The sequence below is a fragment of the Aquarana catesbeiana genome, linkage group LG05 (assembly GCF_042186555.1).
Source record: "Aquarana catesbeiana isolate 2022-GZ linkage group LG05, ASM4218655v1, whole genome shotgun sequence".
Taxonomy (NCBI): Eukaryota; Metazoa; Chordata; class Amphibia; order Anura; family Ranidae; genus Aquarana; species Aquarana catesbeiana.
Genome location: NC_133328.1, coordinates 559,544,368 through 559,570,797, shown reverse-complemented (window position 1 = coordinate 559,570,797; position 26,430 = coordinate 559,544,368). Strand labels below are relative to the sequence as shown.

Sequence of the window (26,430 nt, the reverse complement as noted above, 5' to 3'; positions counted from 1 at the left end):
CCGGTGAGCTCCAGGCGGATGCCGGTGTCCATGAGGACTTGGTCTTGCTGATCAGTCTGCTGCATGGCTGGCGTACTCAGAATACGTGTGGCCATCTTCCTCCGTCTTGTGTATAGCGCGTGGCACACTGAATGCTGACACCCTCTCCTCTAGGGATGTGGATCCGCCCCTAAGCTTGTTGGCTCAGCGTGCGAGGAACTGTAACTGTACATTTTGCGGCCGCACCACAGCGACACCTGGTGGCAGGCTCGTTGGAACTGCAGGTTACAGCAGCGAACTGATTTTTTTAACACAGTAGAAATGTCCTTTGGGGAACCCCAAACTGTAAAAGAGATAACCTCTCCTCCATCACATTCCAGACTGTGCAGCAGGCAAATCTGTAGCGACAGTGGTGATGCTGGCACCATACTCCCGCCAGACATCTCTGTATAAGTTTAAGAAACTCCTGCAATAGTCCCCTGGGGACTATCCGGGATACAGTCACTGTACTGCTGGGACTGTCTGTCTAGTTCCTCCAGGGCCCAGCTCTATTACCCTGGACCCCGTACACTAACCCCTCTAAAGTCCCTGTAGAAATTCTGTTTCCCTCTGGGTTACACTCACTTGTGATTCTGAGTAATGATCCATGTCACACATGGAAAATTCTCACCCAGTCCTGGTTGTCAGTATTGGCAGCGATTTGGAAGAAAGTAATTCAGTTCCTCTCCATCTGCATAGCTTTGCTTTTCTTCTCCTCACGCAGGGGAGAACATCAGCGCTGTATTAGTGTGTCTATATCCTCACTCCTGGATACCTCCTCCATCGCATTCTCTCCCCTCCCCTGTAGGAGAGAGAGAGCACCCTCACGGATCCTGGACCTACAGTACATCCTCCAGCCAGTTCTCTCAACTTCCCATGCAGAACCGCTCCCAGAGACATGTGACCAGGCCTTAAATAGAAGTCCCGCCCCTGTCCCAACGAATTAACTATTGGTCCAGAGGCGTCTTCCAGAAGTTACCTGTCACTCACATTTGTATTCCTCTTGTCTTCTAGGCCAAACCCCAGAAAACAAAGGAAACTGTTCAAGCAGAGTGCAGGGGGTCACACCCTCCTCTACACTAATAAACCTCCCCAGAAATCAAACCCCTCCAGACTACACTGCAGAGTGAGATTCTGGCAAATTTAGCCTAATATAACACTAAACTCTCTATTGTAGCACTCACCCAAACTGGTGGGCGCTACACATGTGTATGATAACGGCATACAGTTTTTGTGAATTGAGGCCCCGTACACACAATCTGACTTTCCAACAACAAAACCATGGATTTTTGTTCGAAGGATGTTGGCTCCAACTTCTCTTGCATACACACGGTCACACAAATGTTGGCCAACAATTACGAACATAGTGATGTACAAGACGTACGTGATATCTCCATTACAAATGATAGTTATATCTCCGGCTCGTACTTGATTCCGAGCATGCGTGGACATTTGTCCAACGGACTTGTGTACAGACGATCGGAAAGTCCGACAACAAACATTTGTTAGCAAAAAATTTGAGAACCTGGTAGCCAACATTTTTTGGCGGAAAGTCCGACAACAAATGTTCAATGGCGCAAACACACGGCTGACTTTCCGCCAACAAGCTCACATTCAACATTTGTTGTCGCAAATTCCGATCGTGTGTACGGGGCATAAAAGTTGTACTTGGTGGGTATTAGTCAGTGAAGATTAGTAGGGCTGAAGTAAACTGATTGAAGAGTTATAACCAGGACAGTCAGCTTAAAGATACAGTTCACTAAAGAGAACTGGAATAGCTGATACCATTTTCTAAGATTTAGTTTCTGTTCTCTGGGTGGATTATGAATGTGTCTGGTAAGGAACTCTTGTTCCTGATCCCCCATGAGTCAATCCAATATTCTCTGGATCAACTAACCTGTCATTATTACCTCTAAATAAATATATATCTATATATAGATATATATTTTTAAATCAGGTAAGCCTCTAAATATTAATATCCAAGTATCCAAATTTTGTGTATTTAGGAAAGCATCCAGATCTTTTTTACGACAATCTACTGAGCTGGCCAGAACCAGCTCTTGAAGGAGTCTATTCCACATTTTTACTGCTCCTGTTGAGAAGAAGCTTTTCTGTATGTGAAAGTTAAAACTCTTTCCCTCCAGACATAAAGAGTATACCCTTGTCCTCTGTAATGACTTTAAAGTGAATAGCTCAACACCAAGTTCACTATATGGACCACTTATGTATTTATACCGCTTGATCATATCCCCCCTTGATCGCCTCTTCTCAAGAGAGAATATATTCAGTTCCTCTAATCTTTCCTGATAGCTGAGCTCCTCCATGCCTCTTATCAGTTTGATTGCTCTTCTCTGCACTTTCTCCAGTTCACCAATATCTTTTATATAAACTTGTGCCAAAACTGAACTGCATATTAAAGATGAGGTCTTAGTAATGATTTGTACAGGGGCAAAATTATATCTCTCTCTCTCACCAGAGTCTATACTTTTTTTCAAACAAGAAAGTATTTTTGCTAGCTTTAGAAAATTCAGCTTGGCATTGCATGCTATTCAGGGCTCAAGGCCACCGAGGCCAGGCCTCGGGAAGGCAGTGCTGCAGGGGCGGCGCCAAAGCCCCCGATTTGTCCCCACGAGTCCCGGCTCCCACGGCTGCTTCCCTGCACAAATATAGCCCCCGGTGCGGCGGCCTGTAGGTAGCGTGCACTTGCTAATCTAAGTACGGAGCGGACTTGGCCAGGGGGAGGGAGCAAATGACGCCCCCATTAAATGCCCGGCGGTGACTGGCCAGACCGGGTGCATGTCATTCCAGTGACAGAGGTGGAGGCAGAGCCTAATGCTCTGCCTACCCTCCTTCTCACGACACATCCCTATGCATCTTCTCCTTGTCCCAGGGGGTGTGGTCTTTCTGTCACTGTAGGAGGAAAAGAGAGAGGAGGATGACGGGAACCCCCACAAGTGGTGGCCAGGACAGCAGGTAAGTTGCATTTATTTTTGTAAGTGGCAGTGCTCACTGCTCAGCATGGATTAAATGCAAATTTTCAGAGCATATTGCAATAAAGTGCTCCATGCATGCTCAAACTCATTAAACAGTCCACATTCAGTGAAAGTTCATGTACTGCAAACTTTGCAGTACATGAACTTTCACTGAATGTGGACTGTTTGATTCTTCACTGAATGTGGACTGTCTAATAAGTTTGCATAGATTCCAGCAAGTGCTCCATGCTGAAATCAATGCAAACCCATTAAACAATCCACATTCAGTGAAAAATCATGCACTGCAAAGTGCTTCATGCCATAATCAAAACACAATTAATATACACTAGTAAAAGCTGTGATATTTTGAAACCGACGAGGCTGTACTGATTGCCACTGATGAGGCGGTACTCCTAGGCAGCACTGATAGGCAGGATTGGTAGGCTGCACTGATAGGCGGCACTGATGGGCTGCACTGGGGAGCACTGATAGGCGGCACTGGTGAGCTGCACTGATGGGCACTGGTAGGCTGCACTGAAAGGCTGCACTAATGAGCACTGATAGGCGGCACTGATGGGCACTGATAGGCAGCACTGGTAGGCTGCACTGATGGGCACTGGTAGGCTGCACTGATAGGCTGCACTAATGAGCACTGATAGGCGGCACTGATGGGCACTAATAGGTGGCACTGGTAGGCTGCACTGATGAGCACTGATAGGCGGCACTGGTAGGCTGCACTGATAGGCTGCACTGATGAGCACTGGTAGGCTGCGCTGATAGGCTGCACTAATGAGCACTGATAGGCGGCACTGGTGGGCGCTAATAGGCGGCACTGGTAGGCTGCACACTGACACTGATAAAGGCAGCACTGATGGGACTGTACTGATGGGCACTAATAAGGCTGCACTGTTGGAGAGAGATGAGGCGGCACTCTTACGGTGCACTGATAAGGCAGCACTGATGAGGCTGATGAGGACGCACTGATGGCCCCTGATCAGACTGCACTGATGGGCATTGATAAGGCTGCACTGTTAGGCACAGATGAGGTGGAAATCTTAAGCTGCACTGATAGGGCTGCACTGATATGCTGCACTGATAGGCTGCACTGATGGGCACTGATAGGCTGCACTGGTGGCCCCTGATGAGGCTGTACTGATGGGCACTGATGAGGCTGCACTGATGGGTACTGATATGCTTTATGTTGATATTGTTAAAGTTGTTGTTGATATTTATTTTTGGAACTTAATTCTCCATAAAACATTTAACAGTGTCATTTCATGAGATATGTTTAGGTGTGAGGTATGTTTAGGGGAGGGGCGGGGCAGGGTAGGGTAGGGTTTGGGTGGGCCAAGTGGTGATGAGTAACTCTTAAGGCCTGGCTAGTGGCTCAGGACTTGGCATTTTTAGCCCTGCATTGTACATTCACATCAGACCCTGCCCTCAAGGAGCCTACAATCGAAAGTCCCTAACTCACATTCATACATACACATGGTAGGGGCAACAACCTGGAATCTAGTAGGTTAGTGAAAGCATCTTCGTTTTCCTGTGAAGTTATACTGTATACTGCTGATTACCTGGCACTTTCACACACACAGCCATATATGTATGACTGTTTGGAACATCCTTAAAAAGAAAGAACACACCGGTGAGCTCAGCAACACCAAAAGATCTGAAAGACCATGGAAAACAACTGTGGTGGATGACGGAAAAATTCTTTCCCTGGTGAAGAAAACACCTTTCACAACAGTTGGCCAGATCAAGAACACTCTCCAGGAAGTAGGTGTGTGTGTCAAAGTCAACAATCAAGAGAAGACTTCATCAGAGTGAATACAGAGGGTTCACCACAAGATGTAAACCATTGGTGAGCCTCAAAAACAGGAAGGCCGGATTAGAGTTTGCCAAACAACGTCTAAAAAAGCATTCACAGTTTTGGACAGATGAGACCAAGATCAACTTGTACCAGAGTGATGGGAAGAGAAGAGTATGGAGAGGGAAAGAGACTGCTCATGATCCAAAGCATACCACCTCATCAGTGAAGCATGGTGGTGGTAGTGTCATGGCGTGGGCATGTATGGCTGCCAATGGAACTGGTTCTCTTGTATTTATTGATGATGTGACTGCTGACAAAAGCAGCAGGGGGAATTCTGAAGTGTTTCGGCAATATTATCTGCTCATATTAAGCAAAATGCTTCAGAACTCATTGGACGTAGCTTCACAGTGCAGATGGACACTGGCTCGAAGCATACTGCGAAAGCAACCAAAGAGTTTCTTAAGGGAAAGAAGTGGGATGTTATGCAATGGCCAAGTCAATCACCTGGCCTGAAACTGATTGAGCATGCATTTCACTTGCTGAAGACAAAACTGAAGGGAAAATGCCCCAAGAACAAGCAGGAACTGAAGACAGTTGCAGTAGAGTCCTGGCAGAGCATTACCAGGGATGAAACCCAGCGTCTGGTGATGTCTATGCATTCCAGACTTCAGGTTGTAATTGACTGCACAGGATTTGCAACCAAGTATTAAAATGTGAAAGTTTGATGGATGATTGTTAATCTGTCCCATTATTTTTGGTCCCTTAAAAAGTGGGAGGCACATATACAAACTGTTGTAATTCCTACACCGTTCACCTGATTTGGATGTAAATACCCTCAAATTAAAGCTGAAAGTCTGCAGTTAAAGCACATCTTGTTCGTTTCATTTCAAATCCATTGTGATGGTGTATAGAGCCAAAAAGATTAGAATTGTGTCGATATCCCAATATTTATGGACCTGACTGTATATACCATGCTCTGCACATTCCCTGAACCTTGTAGGAACATGTGCTGCAGAAAGCTGCGTAGAAGCAGTATCATTCTTTGGAGTCATCCAACAGCTGTATAATTTTTTTCTGGCTCTACTAGCAGGTGGGAAGTCTTAACGTCTCATTTAAATGCCAAGTCCATGGTTAAAAATCTGTCTGTCACAAGATGGTCAGCACGCAGTGATGCATGTCGTACTCTGAGGAAATCATGGACAGAAATTATTGAAGCCCTGGAAGCAATAGAGGATGATGACTCTCAAAGGCCAGTGACAAGAAGTGAGGCTGCAGCACTTCTAAGAAGTCTGAATTGTCTGGAGACCGCCTTCATGACAGTATTTTGGAACAGCATTTTGGAACCTTTTAATGCAACAAACAAACGATTGTAGAGTGCAGATGTAGACATTTCAGCAGTTGTGAAGCTCTATGGGGCACTTCTCCACCTCATGCAAAGCTATAGAAATGAGTTTGAAAGGTTTGAATCAGAAGTCAAAGAACTCTCTGGCCTTGACCATTTCAAAACCGCTAGAGCTAGAAAAAAAAATTTCCATTTGTTGTAAGTCAAGAAGGAAACGTACAGTTAAATGCTATAGACCATTTCAGGGTAAACACGTTCTTTCAGAAGGAAAAATCTGCGCTAATCAATATACGAAAGCAAGCAGCCAGCAAAGTTTGTTGATAACCGAACATAAAAATCCAAAAGTGTGTGTAATGCGGCGCTAAAATCAGTAACTAATAAAAAAAAACAGTCTAAGGAAGGTCTGAAGAGTAGGGGAAATCCAATCACTAGGTATAGTGCAGATATGAAGGAGCACTCGACACCACGTGATAATGTAGTCTGCTTACCAGATGGCTGTAAAAAGTAGGCATATATAGATACTCTCAGTAACATCCAGCAAATTCAACTCTCTGGAACCCCTCATCAATAGAGACAACAACATCCAGATGGCTTTCTCCACAGATGAACATCTCCCAGAAATTGCATCAGAAGTGGGACTTTCAAATATGTAGTCAGCAAATACCCATGGAGAGAAATAAGTGACCCATAGTGAAGCCCGTAATGATAATAAAAACAATTTATTGTAGTAACTTACAGTTTGAGTTCAGAAATGCATCAAATAAGACAATCGGCTGCAAAAATTGTAGGGATTTTCTTACTGCTATAATCTTTAAAAGGCATTTTCTGCATTACAGAGTATTTTCAGTCTGTACAATTAAAGCCATTTATTTTCAGAGTTCTCGTGTTTGGAGATATGTTTTTAATTGATCTATTGTAGCAGTCATCGATAAAAGACGTGAATGGTGGTGTGTGTGTGGGGGGGCGGCATTGAAGGACCCGGCCTTGGGGTGGCAAAGGGAGTAAATCCGGGCCTGATGCTATTGTTAAGTTTATGATCTACCCAGATGACTCCCCCAGTTGTTTTCCTCCTAGTATGTAAAATGCATACATGATTTTAGCCTTCAAGTGCATAACTTTACATTCATCAACATTAAACCTCATTTGCCACATAAATGCCCAATTAAAGGATACGTTCACCTTCTATAACATGTTACATGATACACCCGTATTCAGGGTGTACCATGTAACATGTTACTGATGCAGCAGCCCCAGCACCTGTTCAAAGTTCCTTTGTGACAGGGTATTTTAACCACTTTAATACCAGATACTTTTACCCGCTTCCTGCCCAGGCCAATTTTCACCTTTCAGCACTGTCACACTTTGAAAGAAGGTCCCGGAGCAGAGAGGAGCAGGGGATCAGCGCAGGGACAGCATGACTTGTGTGGACTGCACAGTCAGGCTGTTTACGCTGGTCGCTTTCCCCTTTAAGGATAAGGGAGGGGCTGGTGCAGAGGAGGAGGCAGAAGGAAATGTAGAGAGGAGAAGGGGGGATGTGACGTCAGTGGAGAGCGCCGGGGAGGAAGATTCGACACGCTCTCACACTGCTCTAAAAAAAAAAAAAAAAAAAATCCACTGTCATGGCTGAAGTAACGGCGGCGGCTCTGCTCGAACAGCTCAGAGCGGTGGCCGCAACTCAGGGGGCAGACTGGCTGCAGGCTCAGGTCGCAGCCATAATACAGGAGGACAGAGCGGCACCGAGCGGGGGGGGCCAGGAGACTCCACGTGGGCGCCGTTCCAGGCCGCCACAGCGCTTCAGCCCTGACTCTTCTCCTGTGAGTCAGAGGCCCAGGGACCAGCACAGAGGCAGACCGAATCAGCCACCCCCCCCAGTGCTCAGCAAGCTCGGGGAGCCAGCATGGGAGAGGTACAGCGTTCACAGCGCAGAGGAAGAAGTGCAGGGATGGGGGAGACCAGCGCAACCCTCGGTCCCCCCCCCCCCTCAGCGCGTCGCAGGCGACAGGAACAACCAGATGGAGAGTCGCTGGGGTCAGCAAGCGGTCAGTCGGACCGTCGATCATCGGCAGTCGATCGGGGGGCTGGTCAGGGGGTCCAGGCGGCCAGCAGCCCTACGCCAGCCAGAGGTGGAACCTTGAGAAGCACAGTGTCGGTGGTGAACAGAGGTGAAAGGAGAACAGCGGAGGCCCAGCATAGTCAGAGGAACAGAAGTCCGTCTACAAGGCCAGGACGCGGGTCCGGTGTTGCGGCGCAGCGTGCAGGGAGAGAGCAACAGCGGAGACCCCCGGCAGCCAGAGCGGGAACCTCTGGCGTGCAGGCACCGGTCGTTCGCCAGGAGGAAGTCAGCGACAGGTCGGAAGGTGAACTGTCCGGGTCAGAGAGAGACGAGGACCAGGGACAAGCGTCGGCGGTGGATTCCGGAAGGGCGGCTGATCGGCCCAGTCCTGTGCAGCCTGGTGAGTGCAGATCTAATGTTTCCATTTCTTCTTTATTAGAACAATTGTTAGAACAGGGTAGAAAAGGGGCTCCCTCTGGGGGGGCTGGTTCCGGGGGGGTGAGTGGGGTTAGGTCACCGGCTACACATCCTAGGGAGGCAAGTGAGAGGGCGAGTAGTAAGGGCTTGCAGGATTTGTTGGCTGGTTTGCGGGATTTAGTGCAGCGTTTTGATCCACCCACGGGGGACGGAGCGTCACCGGCGCGGGCGTGGGTCACAACCCCAGAAAAGGAGACGGCTGGGGTAAGTACGCCAGTACCGGCGGTCATGGTGGGTGGAAGTGCGGAGTCAGCGGCCGCAGGGTCGGCGATCGTTGAGTCGCCTGGGACGTCAAGTGGCGATTCCGCCACGAACAGCCAGGGTAAACCTGGAGATAAGAAAGCCGAGTCCGTCAGATTGGCGGATGCAGCGAAAAGTGAAGTGTACGTTTGCTTTGAAGGCCCATTGGGTGCACATCTTAAAGCAGAGGTAAAAGAAAAAATTTGGAAAGGGGAATATGTGGAGATATTCACGTTGTTGCCCTTAGAAAAATTCAATCTGGATAGATTGAAGCCAGAAGAACGCAAAAAAGAGGATGAGGAAAAACGCAGGTATCGGCTGATTCCGCGTACCTTTTCCAATTGGTTGCAAGCGTTCGCTATCCTGGCGAGTGTGGTGGGGGAGAAGGCTCCCGAGCACTGCTCGGCCTTGTTTGTGTACTTGGACGCCATTAGCGAGGCTCATCGGACGTACGGCGGAGTGGCGTGGCTGCGGTACGATGAACAGTTTAGACAACGGATGGCCGTCCGACCGTCACTACGCTGGGATCATAAGGACATCAGCCTGTGGATGAAGCTTATGACGGCGGCGCGGGCTCCGAACCAGTTTTTTCATGCAGGGGTCGGAGGTAGCGCAGCTCCAGGACAGCCGACCGACAAAAAATGGGGCTTCTGCTGGCAGTTCAATGTGTGCACCTGTAAGTTTGGTGCAACCTGCCGGTTCAAGCACACGTGCTCGGGTTGCGGGGGATCCCATGCCCTGTCCAAATGCTTTAGAAGGGGAAAAGGTCGTGGAGGAGAGCCTTCGAACAAAAGGGAAGACCCCAGTACGGGTGGAAAGGATGCGTCCTTTTCTCAGTAGATATCCCGACCGGGAGGCAGCACGGTTATTAGACTCGGGTTTTGAGAGCGGTTTTAAAATACCAGCTTCCTTGGAGGCGGCGCCCCCCTTAGCAAAGAATTTACGGTCGGCTCTCCTGCACCCATCGGTGGTTGCCGAAAAATTGGGAAAAGAGGTACATTTGGGGCGCATGGCGGGCCCTTTTACCTCTGCACCCCTGCCGGGATTGGTGGTTTCTCCGTTGGGGGTAGTTCCTAAGAAGGAGCCCAACAAATTCCGGTTGATCCACCACCTTTCCTTTCCGAAGGGTGCGTCGGTCAACGATGCAATTGCGCCGGAAATGTGTGCGGTGACGTACACTTCCTTTGATGCTGCAGTATCATGGGTGCGGCGCTACGGGCGGGGGGCGCTGCTGGCAAAGGCAGATATTGAGTCTGCTTTCAGGCTTTTGCCGGTTCATCCGGATAGTTTTCACTTGCTTGGGTGCACATGGAATGGCGCGTTCTACGTGGATCGCTGCCTTCCAATGGGATGTTCTATCTCATGCGCCTTTTTCGAGAAATTCAGTTCATTTCTCGAATGGGTGGTCAGGGACGTGTCGGGGATCCAATCGGTAATCCATTACCTGGACGATTTCCTTTGTGTTGGCCCAGCGGGTTCCAACGTTTGTGCGGTCCTATTAGGGACTTTGCAGCACATAGCAGACCGTTTTGGCGTCGCGTTAGCACCAGAAAAGACGGAGGGCCCTACGTCCACCATTGTTTTTCTGGGTATTGAGATAGACTCCATGGGGATGGAGTGTCGGCTACCGGTGGACAAGCTGGAAAATCTTAAGGCGGAAGTACGTGGGACCATTGGCAAGCGTAAGGTGCAATTGCGACAGCTGCAATCATTATTGGGCAAGCTGAATTTTGCTTGCCGAATAATGCCAATGGGCAGGGTGTTCTGCCGACGGTTGTCGGCAGCGACTGCAGGGGTCTCCGCCCCCACTCACTTTGTGACGCTCAACAGGGAGCACAGAGAGGACTTAGGGGTATGGCACGAGTTCTTAGACTCCTTTAACGGGCGGGCCTTGTGGATGTCAGGTCCCATCAGTAACTGGGACCTCGAACTATTTACTGATGCGGCAGGTTCTACGGGCTATGGGGCAATTTTCCAAAGAACTTGGAGCGCCGCCCGTTGGCCAACAACTTGGGTGGAGGCAGGGTTCTTGAAGAACCTGGTCCTGCTGGAATTGTTTCCAATTGTGGTGGCAATGGAAATATGGGGAGAGTCTTTTAGGAATTTGAAGGTGCGGCTGAACTGTGACAACCTAGGCGTGGTTCAGGTGATTAATCGTTTGTCTGCCAAGTCCTTGCCAGTGGTCAGGTTGCTGAGGCATTTAGTGTTGCGCTGTTTGAAAATGAATGTTTTCATCTACGCTGTACACTTACCTGGAGTGGACAACACCGTAGCTGATGCACTGTCTCGTTTTCAGTGGGACAGGTTTCGGGAACTGGCACCAGACGCGGAGCAGCAAGGGGTTACCTGCCCGGACTGGATATGGACCGTTGCCTTGGGAGCGCGGCCAGGTGGATCCAAAACTCCGTGAGTAAGGTCACTTGGGACGCTTACTCTAAGGTATGGCAAGAATGGTTGGCATGCTTAAAAAGTTTAAACATCGACCCTGTGAGCCGGGAGATACCTCAGGCGATGCTATACTTTCTCAATTTAGGTTTCGAGCGGGGCATCTCGGCAGCCGCTATCGATAAAAAAATGGCGGGTTTGGCCTTTCTCTTTAAGTTGCAGGGGTTGCGGGACCATTCAAAGGATTTTTGGGTTAGGCAGGCTTTGAAAGGTTACAGAAAAGGTCATAAGAGCAGGGATGGGCGACGACCTGTGTCGTTTGAAATGTTACACGGGCTATTTAGCCAGATAGAAGGCATTTGTAATTCTAGTTTTGAAAGCGCACTTTTTTGCGCGGCTTTTGCTTTAGCGTTTTTTGGGGCGCTACGGGTGGGCGAACTGGTCAGCCCGTCCAAACGAGCAAATGGGGGACTGCAATGGGATGATTTGGTGTGTACACAGGAATCGGTTAGGATTTACATAAAACGGTCAAAAACAGATCAGGCAGGGAAGGGAGTACAACTGGAGGTGTTCCGGATCGCGGGATCCCAGATTTGTCCGGTAGCAGCGGTGAAGAAATTTTGTGATTTGCGCCCGCGTTGCCCGGGCTCATTTCTGATACATGCGGACAGATCCTCTTTGTCAAAATTCCAGTTTGTTGCCGTGTTCAAAAGGTGTTTATCGGCAGCCGGGTATGACCACAATAGATACTCGTCCCATTCCTTTCGTATTGGGGCTGCTACTGAAGCGGCCAGGGCGGGCCTGGGTTCTGAGGCAGTTAAGCGTATTGGTAGGTGGGACTCAGATAGGTTTAAGCTTTACATCCGCCCGCATTTATTATAGGCTTGTTGAGAAAAAGGGGGGTGTTTCTTCTGTAGTTTTGGGGGGTCTGGTTAAAGTTTTTGGTGATTTATTGTTGTGTCCTGGTAACCTTACTTTACAGGTGACTCGATGCCCCTGGTTTGGATATTGGGCCACTCATTCGTGTTCTGGGGTGCCAAGCGGGCCGACGTTCGGCCGAATGGTAGGCAGCTGGGTATCCCAAGGCAGGAAGCACGGGTAAGGTGGATTGGGTTGTCAGGGATGATGTGGAACAGGGTAAGGTCAGAGGTCCACAAGTTTGCTCGGTGGGACAGGGCCCCGGATGTTTTAGTTTTACACGTGGGGGGCAATGACATGGGGGTCAGGTCCATGAGGGACCTCATACGTGACATAAAATGTGATGTTCTACGTTTACAGGCGGCTTTCCCTGGGATGGTGATAGTATGGTCGGACATGGTGGGTAGAAGGTCATGGCGCTGGGCTTTGTCCGATAAAAAGGTTGACAGGGCCCGTGTGAAGGTAAATAAGGAGGTCAGCAAGTTTGTTTTGAGGAATGGGGGAGTGACCATACGGCATAGGGAGTTGGAGGTGGATACCTGGAGGTACCTTAGAAGTGATGGGGTGCATCTTAATGAGGTGGGCACTGATCTTTGGGCGCTTGGTTTGCAGGAGGGGGTACAGCGAGCTTTGAGGGTGTGGAGGTGCTCGCAAGGGTAAGGTTTTACCCCTTGTGAGCGGTGGCAGTGGTTTGGGTCTGTGAGGAGGAGGAGATTGATGGTATGGAGAGTTTACACGGTTGGTACCCATATATAATATGGGCTGTTTAGAGTTTACACGGTTGGTACCCATATATAATATGGGCTGTTTTATGTACCTTCCGGTTACGAGGGGTTAACCAGGAAGGGGAAAAGTTTGGTCACTGAGAAGGTTGGGTACTGTCTCACAGTCTGGGGTTAGCGACTGGAGGCCTTAAAAAGTTTAAGTGTTCATATGCAGTGACCTGTGGGTGGATTCCCCTCCTAGACTCCAATAATTCCGTGAAGTTATTTAAAAGTTATTTAAAAGTTATTTATAAAAAATGTTATTTATTGGTTTTATATTTTATTAATAAAAGGCCGACAAGGCCATTTACTCCACCACCTTGTCGCGTCATTTGTGGGAGGTATTAGAGGGTAATGGTTAAGGGGTAACTTCTAGGACTGAAGTTAGTCCTTCACAGGTCATGACAATTGCACGCTCATGCAACATTGTACCCATAAGAAATTTTAATTACCACTGGGTTTTTTATTTTTTGCTAAAAATACCAAAAATCCTGAAAAAATAACGTTTCTTTGTTTCTGTTATAACAGTTTGCAAATAAATAATTTTTCTTCATAACTTTAAGTCAGACTGTATTTTGCTACGTTTCTTTGGTGAAAATATCCCAAATCACTGTTTATAATTAAGTCTGTAGGAAAGTTATAGAGTCCACAAATTATGGTATATACAGTATCTCACAAAAATGAGTACACCCCTGACATTTTTGTAAATATTTTATTATACCTTTTCATGTGTCAACACTGAAGAAATGACACTTTGCTACAATGTAAAGTAGTGAGTGTACAGCTTGTATAACAGTGTAAATTTGCTGCCCCTTCAAAATAACTCAACACACAGCTATTAATGTCTAAACTGCTCGCAACAAAAGTGAGTACACCCCTAAGTGAAAATGTCCAAATTGGGCCCAATTAGCCATTTTCCCTCCCTGTTGTCACGTGACTCATTAGTGTTACAAGGTCTCAGGTGTGAGTGGGGAGCAGGTGTGTTAATTTTTTTGTTATCGCTCTCACTCTCTCATACTGGTCACTGGAAGTTCAACATGACACCTCATGGCAAAGAACTCTCTCAGGATCTGAACAAAAGAATTGTTACTCTACATAAAGATGGTCTAGGCTATAAGAAGATTGCCAAGACCCTGAAACTGAGCCGCAGCACGGTGGCCAAGACCATACAGCAGGACAGGTTCCTCTCAGAACAGGCCTCGCCATGGTCAACCAAAGAAGTTGAGTGCATGTGCTCAGTGTCATATCCAGAGATTGTCTTTGGAAAATACACACATGAGTGTTGCCAGCATTGCTGCAGAGGTCGAAGGGGTTGGGGGTCAGCCTGTCAGTGCTCAGACCATACGCCGCACACTGCATTAAATTGGTCTGCATGGCTGTCGTCCCAGAAGGAAGCCTCTTCTAAAGATGATGCACAAGAAAGCCTGCAAACAGTTTGCTGAAGACAAGCAGACTAAGGACATGGATTACTGGAACCATGTCCTGTGGTCTGATGAGACCAAGCTAAACTTATTTGTTTCAGATGGTGTCAAGAATGTGTGGCGGCAACTAGGTTAGGAGTCGAAAGACAAGTGTGTCTTGCCTACAGTCAAGCATGGTGGTGGGAGTGTCATGGTCTGGGGCTGCATGAGTGCTGCCGGCACTGGGGAGCTACAGTTCATTGAGGGAATCTTGAATGCCAACATGTAATGTGACATACTGAAGCAGAGCATGATCCCCTCCCTTTGGAGACTGGGCTGTAGGGCAGTATTTCAACATGATAATGACCCCAAACACACCTCCAAGACGACCACTGCCTTGCTAAAGAAGCTAAGGGTAAAGGTGATGGACCGGCCAATCATGTCTCCAGACCTAAATCCTTTTGAGCATTTGTGGGGTATCCTCAAATGGAAGGTGCAGGAGCCCAAGGTCTCTAACATCCACCAGCTCCATGTCATCATGAAGGAGTAGAAGAGGACTCAAGTGGCAACCTGTGAAGCTCTGTTGAACTCAATGCCCAAGAGGGTTAAGGCAGTGCTGGAAAGTAATGGTAAGCAAAAACACAGGAAAGCATCTCTGAGTGCAAGTTTTAATGTACAGTAATATAATAATCCAACACTTACATAACAGTAAGAAGTGACGTGCTTGTGACAAAGTTCACCCAAGATGGCCTCCAGTAACTCCTGTATATGCAGGGAACCTGCCGCGATAGTTGCGGCAAGTCAGGAAGGGAGGGAGCCGGCTAATCCTATGTGGTGGCTGGGTCTGCCAGGTGTAAACAACTTGGAGAGCGGTGCCTGTAAGGCGTGTGACATCACCAGGGTGTAGGAAAACACAACGTGTTTCAGAGCATGCACAAGGCTCTTACAGAGCATGCACACTCCTATTTCAAGTGATACAGGGCAAAGAGAAGGGTGAAGTTAAATATTCTGCTAAAAAAGGAGAAGATTGGCCAATTAACAGACAAACCACTGGGCTGCCAAAAGCTAAAATACAATGGACAGACTATACAAATGGAAATAATGACACTGATAGTAAAATAGTGAAATTAAAATTATTTAAAAATAGAAAATGATAAAAATAAATAGGAATTACAGATGTTGGGTATAAAATTCTATAAGTAGATAAATGGTGGTTGATAAATGGTGCATAGCATTTTTGTTGTTACTGAAAAATAATGGTGGCCATATAAAATATTGCCACTTTTGGCCCAATTTGGACATTGTCACTTAGGGGTGTACTCACTTTTGTTGCCAGCGGTTTAGACATTAATGGCTGTGTGTTGAGTTATTTTGAGGGGACAGCAAATTTACACTGTTATACAAGCTGTACACTCACTACTTTACATTGTAGCAAAGTGTCATTTTTTCAGTGTTGCCACTTGAAAGATATAATAAAATATTTACAAAAATGTGAGGGGTGTACTCACTTTTGTGAGATACTGTATATCTGAAAATGTATCAATCCTGATGGACTGACACCCTATCTCATTACTTGAGGCCAGAAAATGTCATGACCGCACAAATACCTCCAAATGTCCCCTTTTTGGAATGTAGACAGTCCAAGGTATTTGGTAAAGGGTATGGCAAGTTTTTTGAAGATGTCATTTTTTGTCACAGTTATGTGGAAAATGAAGAAATTAAAAAAAAAATCACAATTTCTTTTACCATTTTTTTGATTTTTTTACTTTACATACTGTCACTAGTGCAGTACAGCATAATCATATAACTGGTATGGCAGTGATCAGGGACACTGACTGGTGACAGTATGTTAAAAAAATATATATGTATAATTTTTTTCACATTTTTTTTTTAATTACATTTTCTTTTCTTTTATTCAGCAATTTTTTTTCTAACACACTCTGACCAGAGCAACACAGTGTTACCATAGTAACACTGTACTACTCTGGGGAAGGGATCAGGATTTTTTTTTTTTTACACATACATAGTTACATAGTTAGTAAGGTTGAATAAAGACACCAGTCCAACCTGAGTGAGCACCCACAATTGTCCCCATCTGTGCACATTGTGTCCCATCAAGATGCCCATCCACTATATTATTTTTTTTTTTTATATATATATTTAAGGTACCCATGTAGCACCATCAATCTACCCAGCGCTCCACACACACACACCGGTCCCCACCCCCAAGGGGTCTGCAATCCAAGGTCCCCAACTCACACCCATACACCAGGACCAATTTTTGGACAGAAGCCAATAAACCTAACAGCATTTTTGGAGTGTGGGAGGAAACTGGAGTACTTGGAGGAAACCCACGCAGGCACAGGGAGAACATGCAAACTCCAGGCAGGTAGTGTCATGGTTGGGATTCGAACCAGCGACCCTATTGCTGCGAGGTAAGAGCGCTACCCACTACACCACTGTGCTGCCCCTTGTGATTGCTTGTACCAATGAATTTCATTGGTATAAGCTATCATTTTTACTGAATGAAACTGGTTCATTCTATGTATTTTGTGTTTTTATCTGTGATAGGCCAAAGCTAATCACTAGGTATAGATAGGCTGTAATTGGCCTGTCTGTGCCATTTGTTCACTATGACCAATCACAGCTAGTAACACAATTGTATACAATGGATGACATGAAAAGAAGCCACCCAATGTTTACAATTGTCACGTGATCTGCTGTGATTGGTTACAGCGATCACATGTTCAGTGGACACAGCCCGTGACAGATCGTGCCCCCACGTGGCACCTTCTGGGAGGATGTCATATAATGTCCTCAACAACAGTGCTCCCACCCGGCCACCTTTGTACTATAGGCCGGGAGGGACGGTGTTAAAAAAAAGTGGCTGCACAAGGCTATGCCCATCTAGCGGCATCAATCATTCACAGAGTTCTGTGAATGGGGAAACTACAACTACTGCCAGCCATTGCTGAACCACCAGGATTCTAATGAGTGCTCTAGGTAGTTCATTTGTGCTTTCTGTCATTCAGTAACTTCCTGCTCGTAAAGGTATGGGCAGACAGCTACACTGGCAGCCTGCAGGAGCCTGAGATTGCACCCACGATCTGCTGATCCTGGGTGCAATGCTTTACAGGCTCCTAATAAAAATAAATGCACATTTTTTTTTACTTGCAAAATTATGTTCATTTATTTATTTTTTTACAAAGGTGAACTTATCCTATACATAGTCTATATGGTCTTTTATTTAACTCTCAAATATCTTCCACACTAGAGAAGTTAAACTAACCAGTCTTTAGTTACTTGGTAAAGACTTTGATCTCTTTTTAAATATAAGCACCACATTGGCCTTACCATCCCAGTCATTAAAGAGTCTCTAAAAATTAGAAACAATGACTTAGATAAAACAGAGCTCAGTTCTTTGAGGACCCTTGGGTGTGAGCCATATGGTCCCTGTGCTATATTCACCTTTATTTTGTTCAAATGTTTCTGGACCATGTCAATTTCCAGCCATTGGCCATCATTTGGGGCTATGTAAATACTATGTAAGTGGTGTTTTATCCTTCAAAATAGTGACTAAAAGGAAAAAAGGAAAAAAAAGGAAAAAAAGCAGTGGCGCTAACCTGAGACAGAATTGTCCGATTTAGACAATCACTCTTCAACTTTTCCACTCACATTTCACAAAATCCAAGCCAGCAAAAAAAGCTTCAAATCACAGCACACTAAACAATTGGATCACACAGTGTAGGGATACGGTCACGGCGGACCCGAGGTATGCAGGCGTTAAGTCTCAGTTCTCACCCCCTCCTCAGTCCCTGGCCACTATATCGAATCATCACTTCCTCGTTCGGCTTCAAGCGTCACACGTCACTGGTGAAGAATGTCGTACAGCCACGCCCCCGACATGTTTCATCATAAACTGACTTATTCATGGGATTCTCATGAATAAGTTAGTGACGTGTGATGCTTGAAGCATACCTCGGGTCCGCCGTGACCGCATCCCTACACTGTGTGATCCAATTGTTTAGCGTGCTGTGATTTAAAGCTGTTTTTTTTGGCTTGGATTTTGTAAAATGTGAGTGGAAAAGTTAAAGAGTGATAGTGTTTACAATAAACTGGTTTATATTGTTTTACGCTATTGGAGCACTTTATTATTTTACATGTGGAACGATTTCTACATACACTGTTGGATATCGGTCTGCCGATTTAACCCGTTCTGTGTGGTTATAAAAGCGTTTTAGCCTTGCACGCAAGTGTAGGCATTTGGAGTGCATTTCTTAAGGTAGTGGGATCACTAAACACTTTGATGTGGTGGAAGAAATTAAGAAGACACAACTAGTCAAGGACTCTCTTTGTACATCAATATATGGACTTTCTGTTTGATTTATTTACTTATGAATTTCACTTGTCACAGGGTGATTTCATTGTTTATTATAATATTTATGCACTAGATTTTTTTCAGTGTTGTCTAAATCGGACAATTCTGTCTCAGGTTAGCGCCACTGTTTTTTTTTCCTTTTTTTTCCTTTTTTCCGTTTAGTCACTATTTAGAAGGATAAAACACCACTTACATTTCATATTTTCTAAAGTGGCAGCTTTATTTTTGCTAGCATTTTTTGTCCGAGGCGCAGTGGTGGTAATTGAAGTAGGGGCGGTTTGTTTTACTTGAATACCAACAACTATTTATGTAAATACTATCCCCATTAAGGACTTGAGCCTTCTCATTTTCTTTTGTATACACAGAGCTGAAGAAGGTATTTAATAAATTGGCCATAGGCATACATGCTAAGAACATGTGCCAAGTGATAGTACAGGCCAAGAGGTGTTTTTTCCAGCATGATTTGGACATTTACTTCCATCATGACAGGATCAACAAGCAGTAATGTATTTTATGTAAAAGAATTACCAGGTTCCTGACGGGGCTACAAGACTGCATAGTGTATACAATTAGGCACCAGTGAGAGAAATACAGACTCTTTTGACAGTTATCTTACATACTCTTTTTATTTCTCTTTTTATTTTTATTCCTAAGGGCTGTGGTGGCACCCAGGGCCAACCTTAGCACTCTTTTCAGGATGCCACTAGTTATCAACTGTATGAAGGGAATTCTACATGCTCAGAAGAAACTCAAAATAGGTGGCACCCAAAAAAAAAGGTATATATACATTTTTATAATTTTGCTTTTTGTTGTGAGATGGAATACTTTTTGAAAATAAGAATTGATTTCTTCAGTCTTTGCATGTACCTCACTGTCTGTGCAGGATAAAACGTTCTTATACTGAATACTGAAAGTTTCAGTTCAGTATTCTCAAATTTAATGACTGACACATTTTTATATGCTTGTTTCTAAACAGAAGATTCTATATAGTATACTTGAACTGCAGTGTTTAATGACACCCAAAGCTGATGACACGGCATGACTTACACCAAAAGTTTGACTGGCATAGGCTAAAATCCAACATGAAGCATTTTAATTTGTGTACTGGAAAGGTGGAAAGCTTAACAGATAGCTGAACTCACATTTCAGCACCTGCCCAGCACTATATCCTTAAGCTGGCAGAGGTCCATGACTTTCTGCACATGCCTCCAAACATCATAAAATCAATGACTGGCGCATATTTAAAGCCCAACTCCACTTAAAACTTTATTTTGATTTAGTTGTAACGTATTAAAGGGTTAAAATCTCAGTCAAGTTATTATTGTTTATGTCTCTTTTGGGGGGATTTGCCATTACTTTCTTTTAGGAAGGAGGCAAACACAAAAAACATTTTTAGCAGGGAGGGGGAGAGTCAGAACTCCTTCCAGAGTTCTTATTGCTGTCTGTGCCTTTTTGTTCCTTGCTGTCATAGGGGAAAGAAGTGAAGAAAATCTCACCAAAGCAGTCACAGAGAGGTGCTAAAATATAATAACCTGAGAGATATTTTAACTGTTCCCCATTCTTTCCAAAACAAAAAAAGTGAAAAAATGGTGGAAGTTGGCCTTTTAAACCACACAAAGTGCACCCCAGACATTTATTCTTTACCCAACTATGGCCATATTTGTGGAAAACCACATTGGTTCTTAGCAATTTTCCTCTAGAGCAGGGGTCTCCAAACTATGGCCCTCCAGTTGTTCAGAAACTACAATTCTCATTATGCCTAGTCATGTCTGTGAATGTCAGAGTTTTACAATGCCTCGTGGGACGTGGAGTTCCGCAACAGCTGGAGGGCTGTGGTTTGGAGATCCCTGCTTTAGAGCTATATAATTAGTATGAAGCAGCCTGTGCATAGTAAACCCATCAACAACCTGTTGACAAGGAATATTGGAAAGATAGGGGGCGCTAACGGCTATACAATATAAATCAAGTGCATTGGATAAACATATCTTTGCAATACCAGAAAAATTGGGAAATAAACACTATTAATAGCAGTTCACATTAAATTACACATTGAAGTGATAACAATAGTGATGATAGCAATAGTGATTGATTGTCCCCATAAAATGAGTGATTGAAGTGATTGAAGTGATATCTTGCAATATTATCACAGTCTTGCTGTTGTTAGAAAAAGGTTTTCCATCACCAGAAGAGAAAAGAAAGGAATACACCTCGAAGTAATAGATATCTGCTTACCAGATACCAATGACTCCTTTAGTTAAAAAGAGAGTCACTAGCGCTTACGCAGGATTGTGCCTGCTCACATGGATGGCTGGACTGTGGATGGTGTTATAGGCATGGATCGTTCCCGTCACACTCATTCAAGATATGGATATGAATATATAGGAAACAAAAACAGTCTCCATCGCTTAAAACCATTTATTAAAAGTATAAACAATAAAATAGCCAAGTGGCCGCTTACATTGGTGATTGCCTACCCGGCACTGGGGCTGCTTGCATGTCAGGGTAACTTTGCAGTCAGAAAAAACCCTCCATATTTCCTCCTAGCTGGCGTGCGTTCCAGCCCGCACAGGGGGACAGCCAAAGGATCCGGATGTTGTAAGACAACAGAACATGTGACCACGTACCGCTCCGACATACGTTTCGTTATGAACGTCTTCAGGGAAGTGTACGTGGGTCACTATAGTGATGGTTTTTATTGGAAAGAAAAAAGGGGGTGGGTAATTGGCAAGCATACCACGAGACCTATGCTCGTATCAATAAAGTTGGATAGCTCAACAATGTTCTGGAGCATAGCTCCATCTAGTGGTTGTTGACTAAACTGATCAAATTACTCCCTGCTTAGGACGGATGATTCTTATTGCCAAACGTCTCCAGGGGAAAAATTGTGGTAGTCCCCCTACTGGTCAATAACAAGTAGGTGGATAGAACCCATATGGAAAAAATAAAAAAAATAAATAAAAAGTAGATGATAAGTAGTTTAATATTTTATTAATTTGATATCTATTTAAAAAAGAACTCATGTTGCTCTGAATTCTGTGCAGCCACAGTCTCGGTTTACATGACAAAAGAATAATATTATAAAAGCCTATAAGACATTGCTAGTCGGCAGAAGCTGCAATCTAACCTATCTCAATCTATAGTAAATATTAGTAAATATATAGTAAATATAGTAAATATTAAATTCCCATATAAACGGGGGGGGGGATTGTATTCCACCATAACAATTGTGTCTCTAGCGACAAAGGTAGTAGTTGTACCCGACTCACTCCCATAATCTGAAATAGATAGTATTAATACTAAATAGTCCTGGACCTAATCATTCGTGAGAAAACAATTAAGGTCCAGGTCTATATTCATCCCATGTGGTTGCATACTCTGTAATTTATAAAGCCAGTACGTTTCATTCCTAGATTTTGACCTTTTCATATGGGTACCCCTCCAATCCCTAGAGATTTTGTCAATCCCATAAAATGTACATAGTGATGGATCACTATCATGATAAAGTTTAAAATGTCTTGAGACACTGTGATTAGGGTAACCTTTTTTAATATTTGCTAAATGTTCATTAATTCTTACTTTCAATTGGCATGTGGTTCTGCCCACGTATTGAAGGGAACATGGGCATTCCAAAACGTAAGTTACGTGGTCAGAATCGCATGTGATGAGAGGTTTGATATTAAATTGTTGTTGTGTTACTACAGATTGGAATTGAGCCTTCTTTTTCTTAGAGCCCGGTTTCCTAGTTATTTTGCAAGCATTGCATCTAGTGCAATAATGAAAACCAGATCCATCCAGGAAAGTGGGGGGTTTCCCGGGGGGATCTGGTACGTTGGGGGCCAACCGGTTCCTGAGGGTGGGGGCCCTACGATAAATAAACTTTGTTTTTTTTTGGCAGGGAAGACTGGAGATCTTTATCTTTAAGTAAAATGGGCCAGAATTTTTTGAAAATACCTTCTACTGTTCTGTATTGGCGGTGAAAGCCCGATATGAACGCACAGTCACCTTTGTACTCTTTTTTTGGTTTAGGGACCAATAGGGACTGTCTATCCATATTTGACACCTGTAAAACCAATTTATCCAATAGATGGGCAGGGTATCCCTTTTCTCTGAATCTAGTGGTGAGGATTTCTGCTTGTGTGAAATAGTCTAAAATATTATCACAATTCCGCCGTATGCACATATATTGCCCTTTTGGTACAGCTCCTATCTATTGCGGATGGTGACAGCTGTGTGTGGGTCGGTTTCTTTAAAAAAGGTTTTTGTACTAATGTGGTCGCCTTGTTTGAAGAGTGTTAGATCTAAATAATTCACTGTATCTACGTTATGCTCTGCTGTGAACTTTAGATTGTATCTATTCATATTCATACAATCCAAAAACTTAATAAAACTTTCTTTGGTTCCCTCCCACAAAATAATAACATCGTCTATGTATCTTTTGTATAACAAAAGAGATTGAGGTCTGTTCTTAAAAATGGTTTCTGATTCCCATTTATTTAACGTGATGTTCGCCACACTAGGTGTATAGCGCGCTCCGGCTACACCGCCAATTTGATTATAGTAATCGTTTAATGCCCAGAAATAATTATTCCCCATGGCCATAGATAGTCCTTCAATCAGGAATTTAATTTGTTATTTTTTCAGGGTGGATTTGTTGTTGAAAGCCCACCTCACTGATTCCAGCACATCTGATTGCCGAAGATTTGTATACAAAGACTCAATGTCTATTGTTACTAGTAAAGTTTGGTCCGTGATGGTGATAGATTGTAACAGTGTCATTAGTTCTCGACTATCTTTAAGATAGGATTGGCTCTGTGGAACTAGAGGCTGGAGGAAAGTGTCAAGATATTCCCCCACCCTGGAGTACAGAGAGCCAATCCCACTCACTATTGGGCGGCCTGGTGGGTTTAAATTATTTTTATGTATCTTTGGTACTATGTATAGTACCGGAATTCTGGGTGTGGTTAGGTTAAGATAGTCTGCTTCTTTCTGAGTTAATATTTGTTTGCTAGTACCTTGGTTAATCCATTCTAATAATTTTTGTTTTAATTGTGGGTTGGGGTTACTTTTGAGTTTTTTGTAAGTTGAGGTGTCATTCAACTGTCTCCTTAGTTCTATGTTGTAATTTTCTTTGGTTAATATTACCAAGCCTCCCCCCTTGTCTGCAGGTCTCACCACTATCTGCTTGTTCTCTTCCAGTTTTTTAATTCCCTCCCATATTTTTTGGTTATTTTGTTGTTGTGATATTTCAATCTGTCGTACTTCATCCTGGACCATATTTCTGAATACTTCTATATGATGGTGGGAACCCTTTTGAGGATTAAATACAGAGTTGTTTTTCGAATTACTGTGTACAAAAGGGTCATTTGTCTCCTGAGTCCTAGGGTTACTGGTTTGGCCTGCAAAATGTTTCTTAATATTTAATTTCCTTATATATTTCTCAATATCTACAAATAAATTAAACTTATCTATATTTTTATTTGGCGCAAATTTCAATCCCTGAGCTAGAACTTCCAATTCAGCATCTGAGAATTCTAAAGTGGTTAGATTAAATAACCCTGATTTTAATTGTTTCTCTTCCTTTTTCTTTCTCCCTCTGCCTCTTCTTCCTCTCTTTCTTCTCTTTCCATATAGTTTTGTTGTGGGTTGGTTGGGATTCTGTACGGTTCTTTCTAATCCCTCCATTCCCCCCCTCCTTGATGCGAATAAGGGTTATGTGCCGGTCTGCCTCTGAAGTTACCTCTAAAATTACCCCTTGGGGGCCTCGGTGGATAGTGGTTACGGTTATTGGCATAATAACCATAATCTGGGAGTCTATAATCTGTGGGAGGGGGGGTCTATTGTAATTAGGTCCCCTATAGGGTGAGTGGTAGGTAGTGGGGTATGGATGAGAATTCACCTTAGAGTAATTGTTAGGACCGTGGACTGCCCTATTATTTTTATGGGGTGTAGTAGGGTCCCCTTTGTTTTGGGCTGCCATAGAGGCTACAGTGTTGTTTATTTCAACTTCTCTCTCTGCTGATGGTTCTTGGGATGGGTTCAGTTGTAAATTTTGTTGCCATTTATATACCCTATTTTCTTCATAGTCCTTGATGTCTCTGAAATATTTTTAAGTTTTTTGTCTTTAATTTCCCCATCATATTTAGCTAGATGGGTATTTAATTCCTTGGCTTTATCTAAGTACTCTTTAGAGGACATAAGTGGTTCCATAGTTGTCTTGAGTTCTTTGATCTTAGATTCCAAGACAGCTTTTTTGGCTTCACGCCTTCTTACCATCATTTGCATTAATTTTTGTTCACAGGCATTGAAGAATTGATACCACTCGTCAAGTAGTCTCAAGTCCTCTACTCCATCATTAGGGCTGATATCCCATCTTAAACTTCTGGGGGTTAGATTCTTACCTATATACATCTCCAGGGATACAATATCCCACCACAGCCTAATTTGTTTTTCAGTGTCATATTTAAGTTGTTTAAATCCCTTGTCCAAATCTACATTGTTAGTAGATGTTTGTTGGAAAATCTCTTCTACATTAAATTGTCTATTTTGCATGAAATTAAATACATCCATGGCTGCGATAAGTAGCAAGTTTAAATCCAATTATTAAACTCAAACGATAAAAAATAATAATGACCTCCGCGCCAATGGTGTCAATAGCCAAATACCATAAGTGAATCACATACACTAGTGAAAAAACATTCCCAGCAGTGAAAAATACAAATAAAAATAAAAATAAATTGTTAAGTGTTATACAACCGATATAAGCTGCTCCCCCAATTTTTGAATAATCAAAAAAAATTGGAATATTGGAAAGATAGGGGGCGCTAACGGCTATACAATATAAATCAAGTGCATTGGGTAAACATATCTTTGCAATACCAGAAAAATTGGGAAATAAACACTATTAATAGCAGTTCACATTAAATTACACATTGAAGTGATAACAATAGTGATGATAGCAATAGTGATTGATTGTCCCCATAAAATGAGTGATTGAAGTGATTGAAGTGATATCTTGCAACATTATCACAGTCTTGCTGTTGTTAGAAAAAGGTTTTCCATCACCAGAAGAGAAAAGAAAGGAATACACCTCGAAGTAATAGATATCTGCTTACCAGATACCAATGACTCCTTTAGTTAAAAAGAGAGTCACTAGCGCTTACGCAGGATTGTGTCTGCTCACATGGATGGCTGGACTGTGGATGGTGTTATAGGCATGGATCGTTCCCGTCACACTTATTCAAAATATGAATATGGATATATAGGAAACAAAAACAGTCTCCATCGCTTAAAACCATTTATTAAAAGTATAAACAATAAAATAGCCAAGTGGCCGCTTACATTGGTGAGTGCCTACCCGGCACTGGGGCTGCTTGCATGTCAGGGTAACTTTGCAGTCAGAAAAAACCCTCCATATTTCCTCCTAGCTGCCGTGCGTTCCAGCCCGCACAGGGGGACAGCCAAAGGATCCGGATGTTGTAAGACAACAGAACATGTGACCACGTACCGCTCCGACGTACGTTTCGTTATGAACGTCTTCAGGGAAGCGTACGTTGGTCACTATAGTGATGGTTTTTATTGGAAAGAAAAAAGGGGGCGGGTAATTGGCAAGCATACCACGAGACCTATGCTCGTATCAATAAAGTTGGATAGCTCAACAATGTTCTGTAACCTGT

The 26,430-nt window shown here is 44.0% G+C and overlaps 1 protein-coding gene across 1 annotated transcript in view; it reads left to right on the top strand.

Moving 5' to 3' along the window:
* CNGB3 (cyclic nucleotide gated channel subunit beta 3) overlaps positions 1-26,430 on the top strand; it is a 427,114-nt gene that overhangs the window by 146,734 nt on the left and 253,950 nt on the right. The window contains exon 4 of the mRNA XM_073631915.1: positions 19,412-19,534. Coding sequence (XP_073488016.1) covers positions 19,412-19,534 — 123 coding nt within the window. The remainder of the gene's footprint in view (positions 1-19,411; positions 19,535-26,430) is intronic.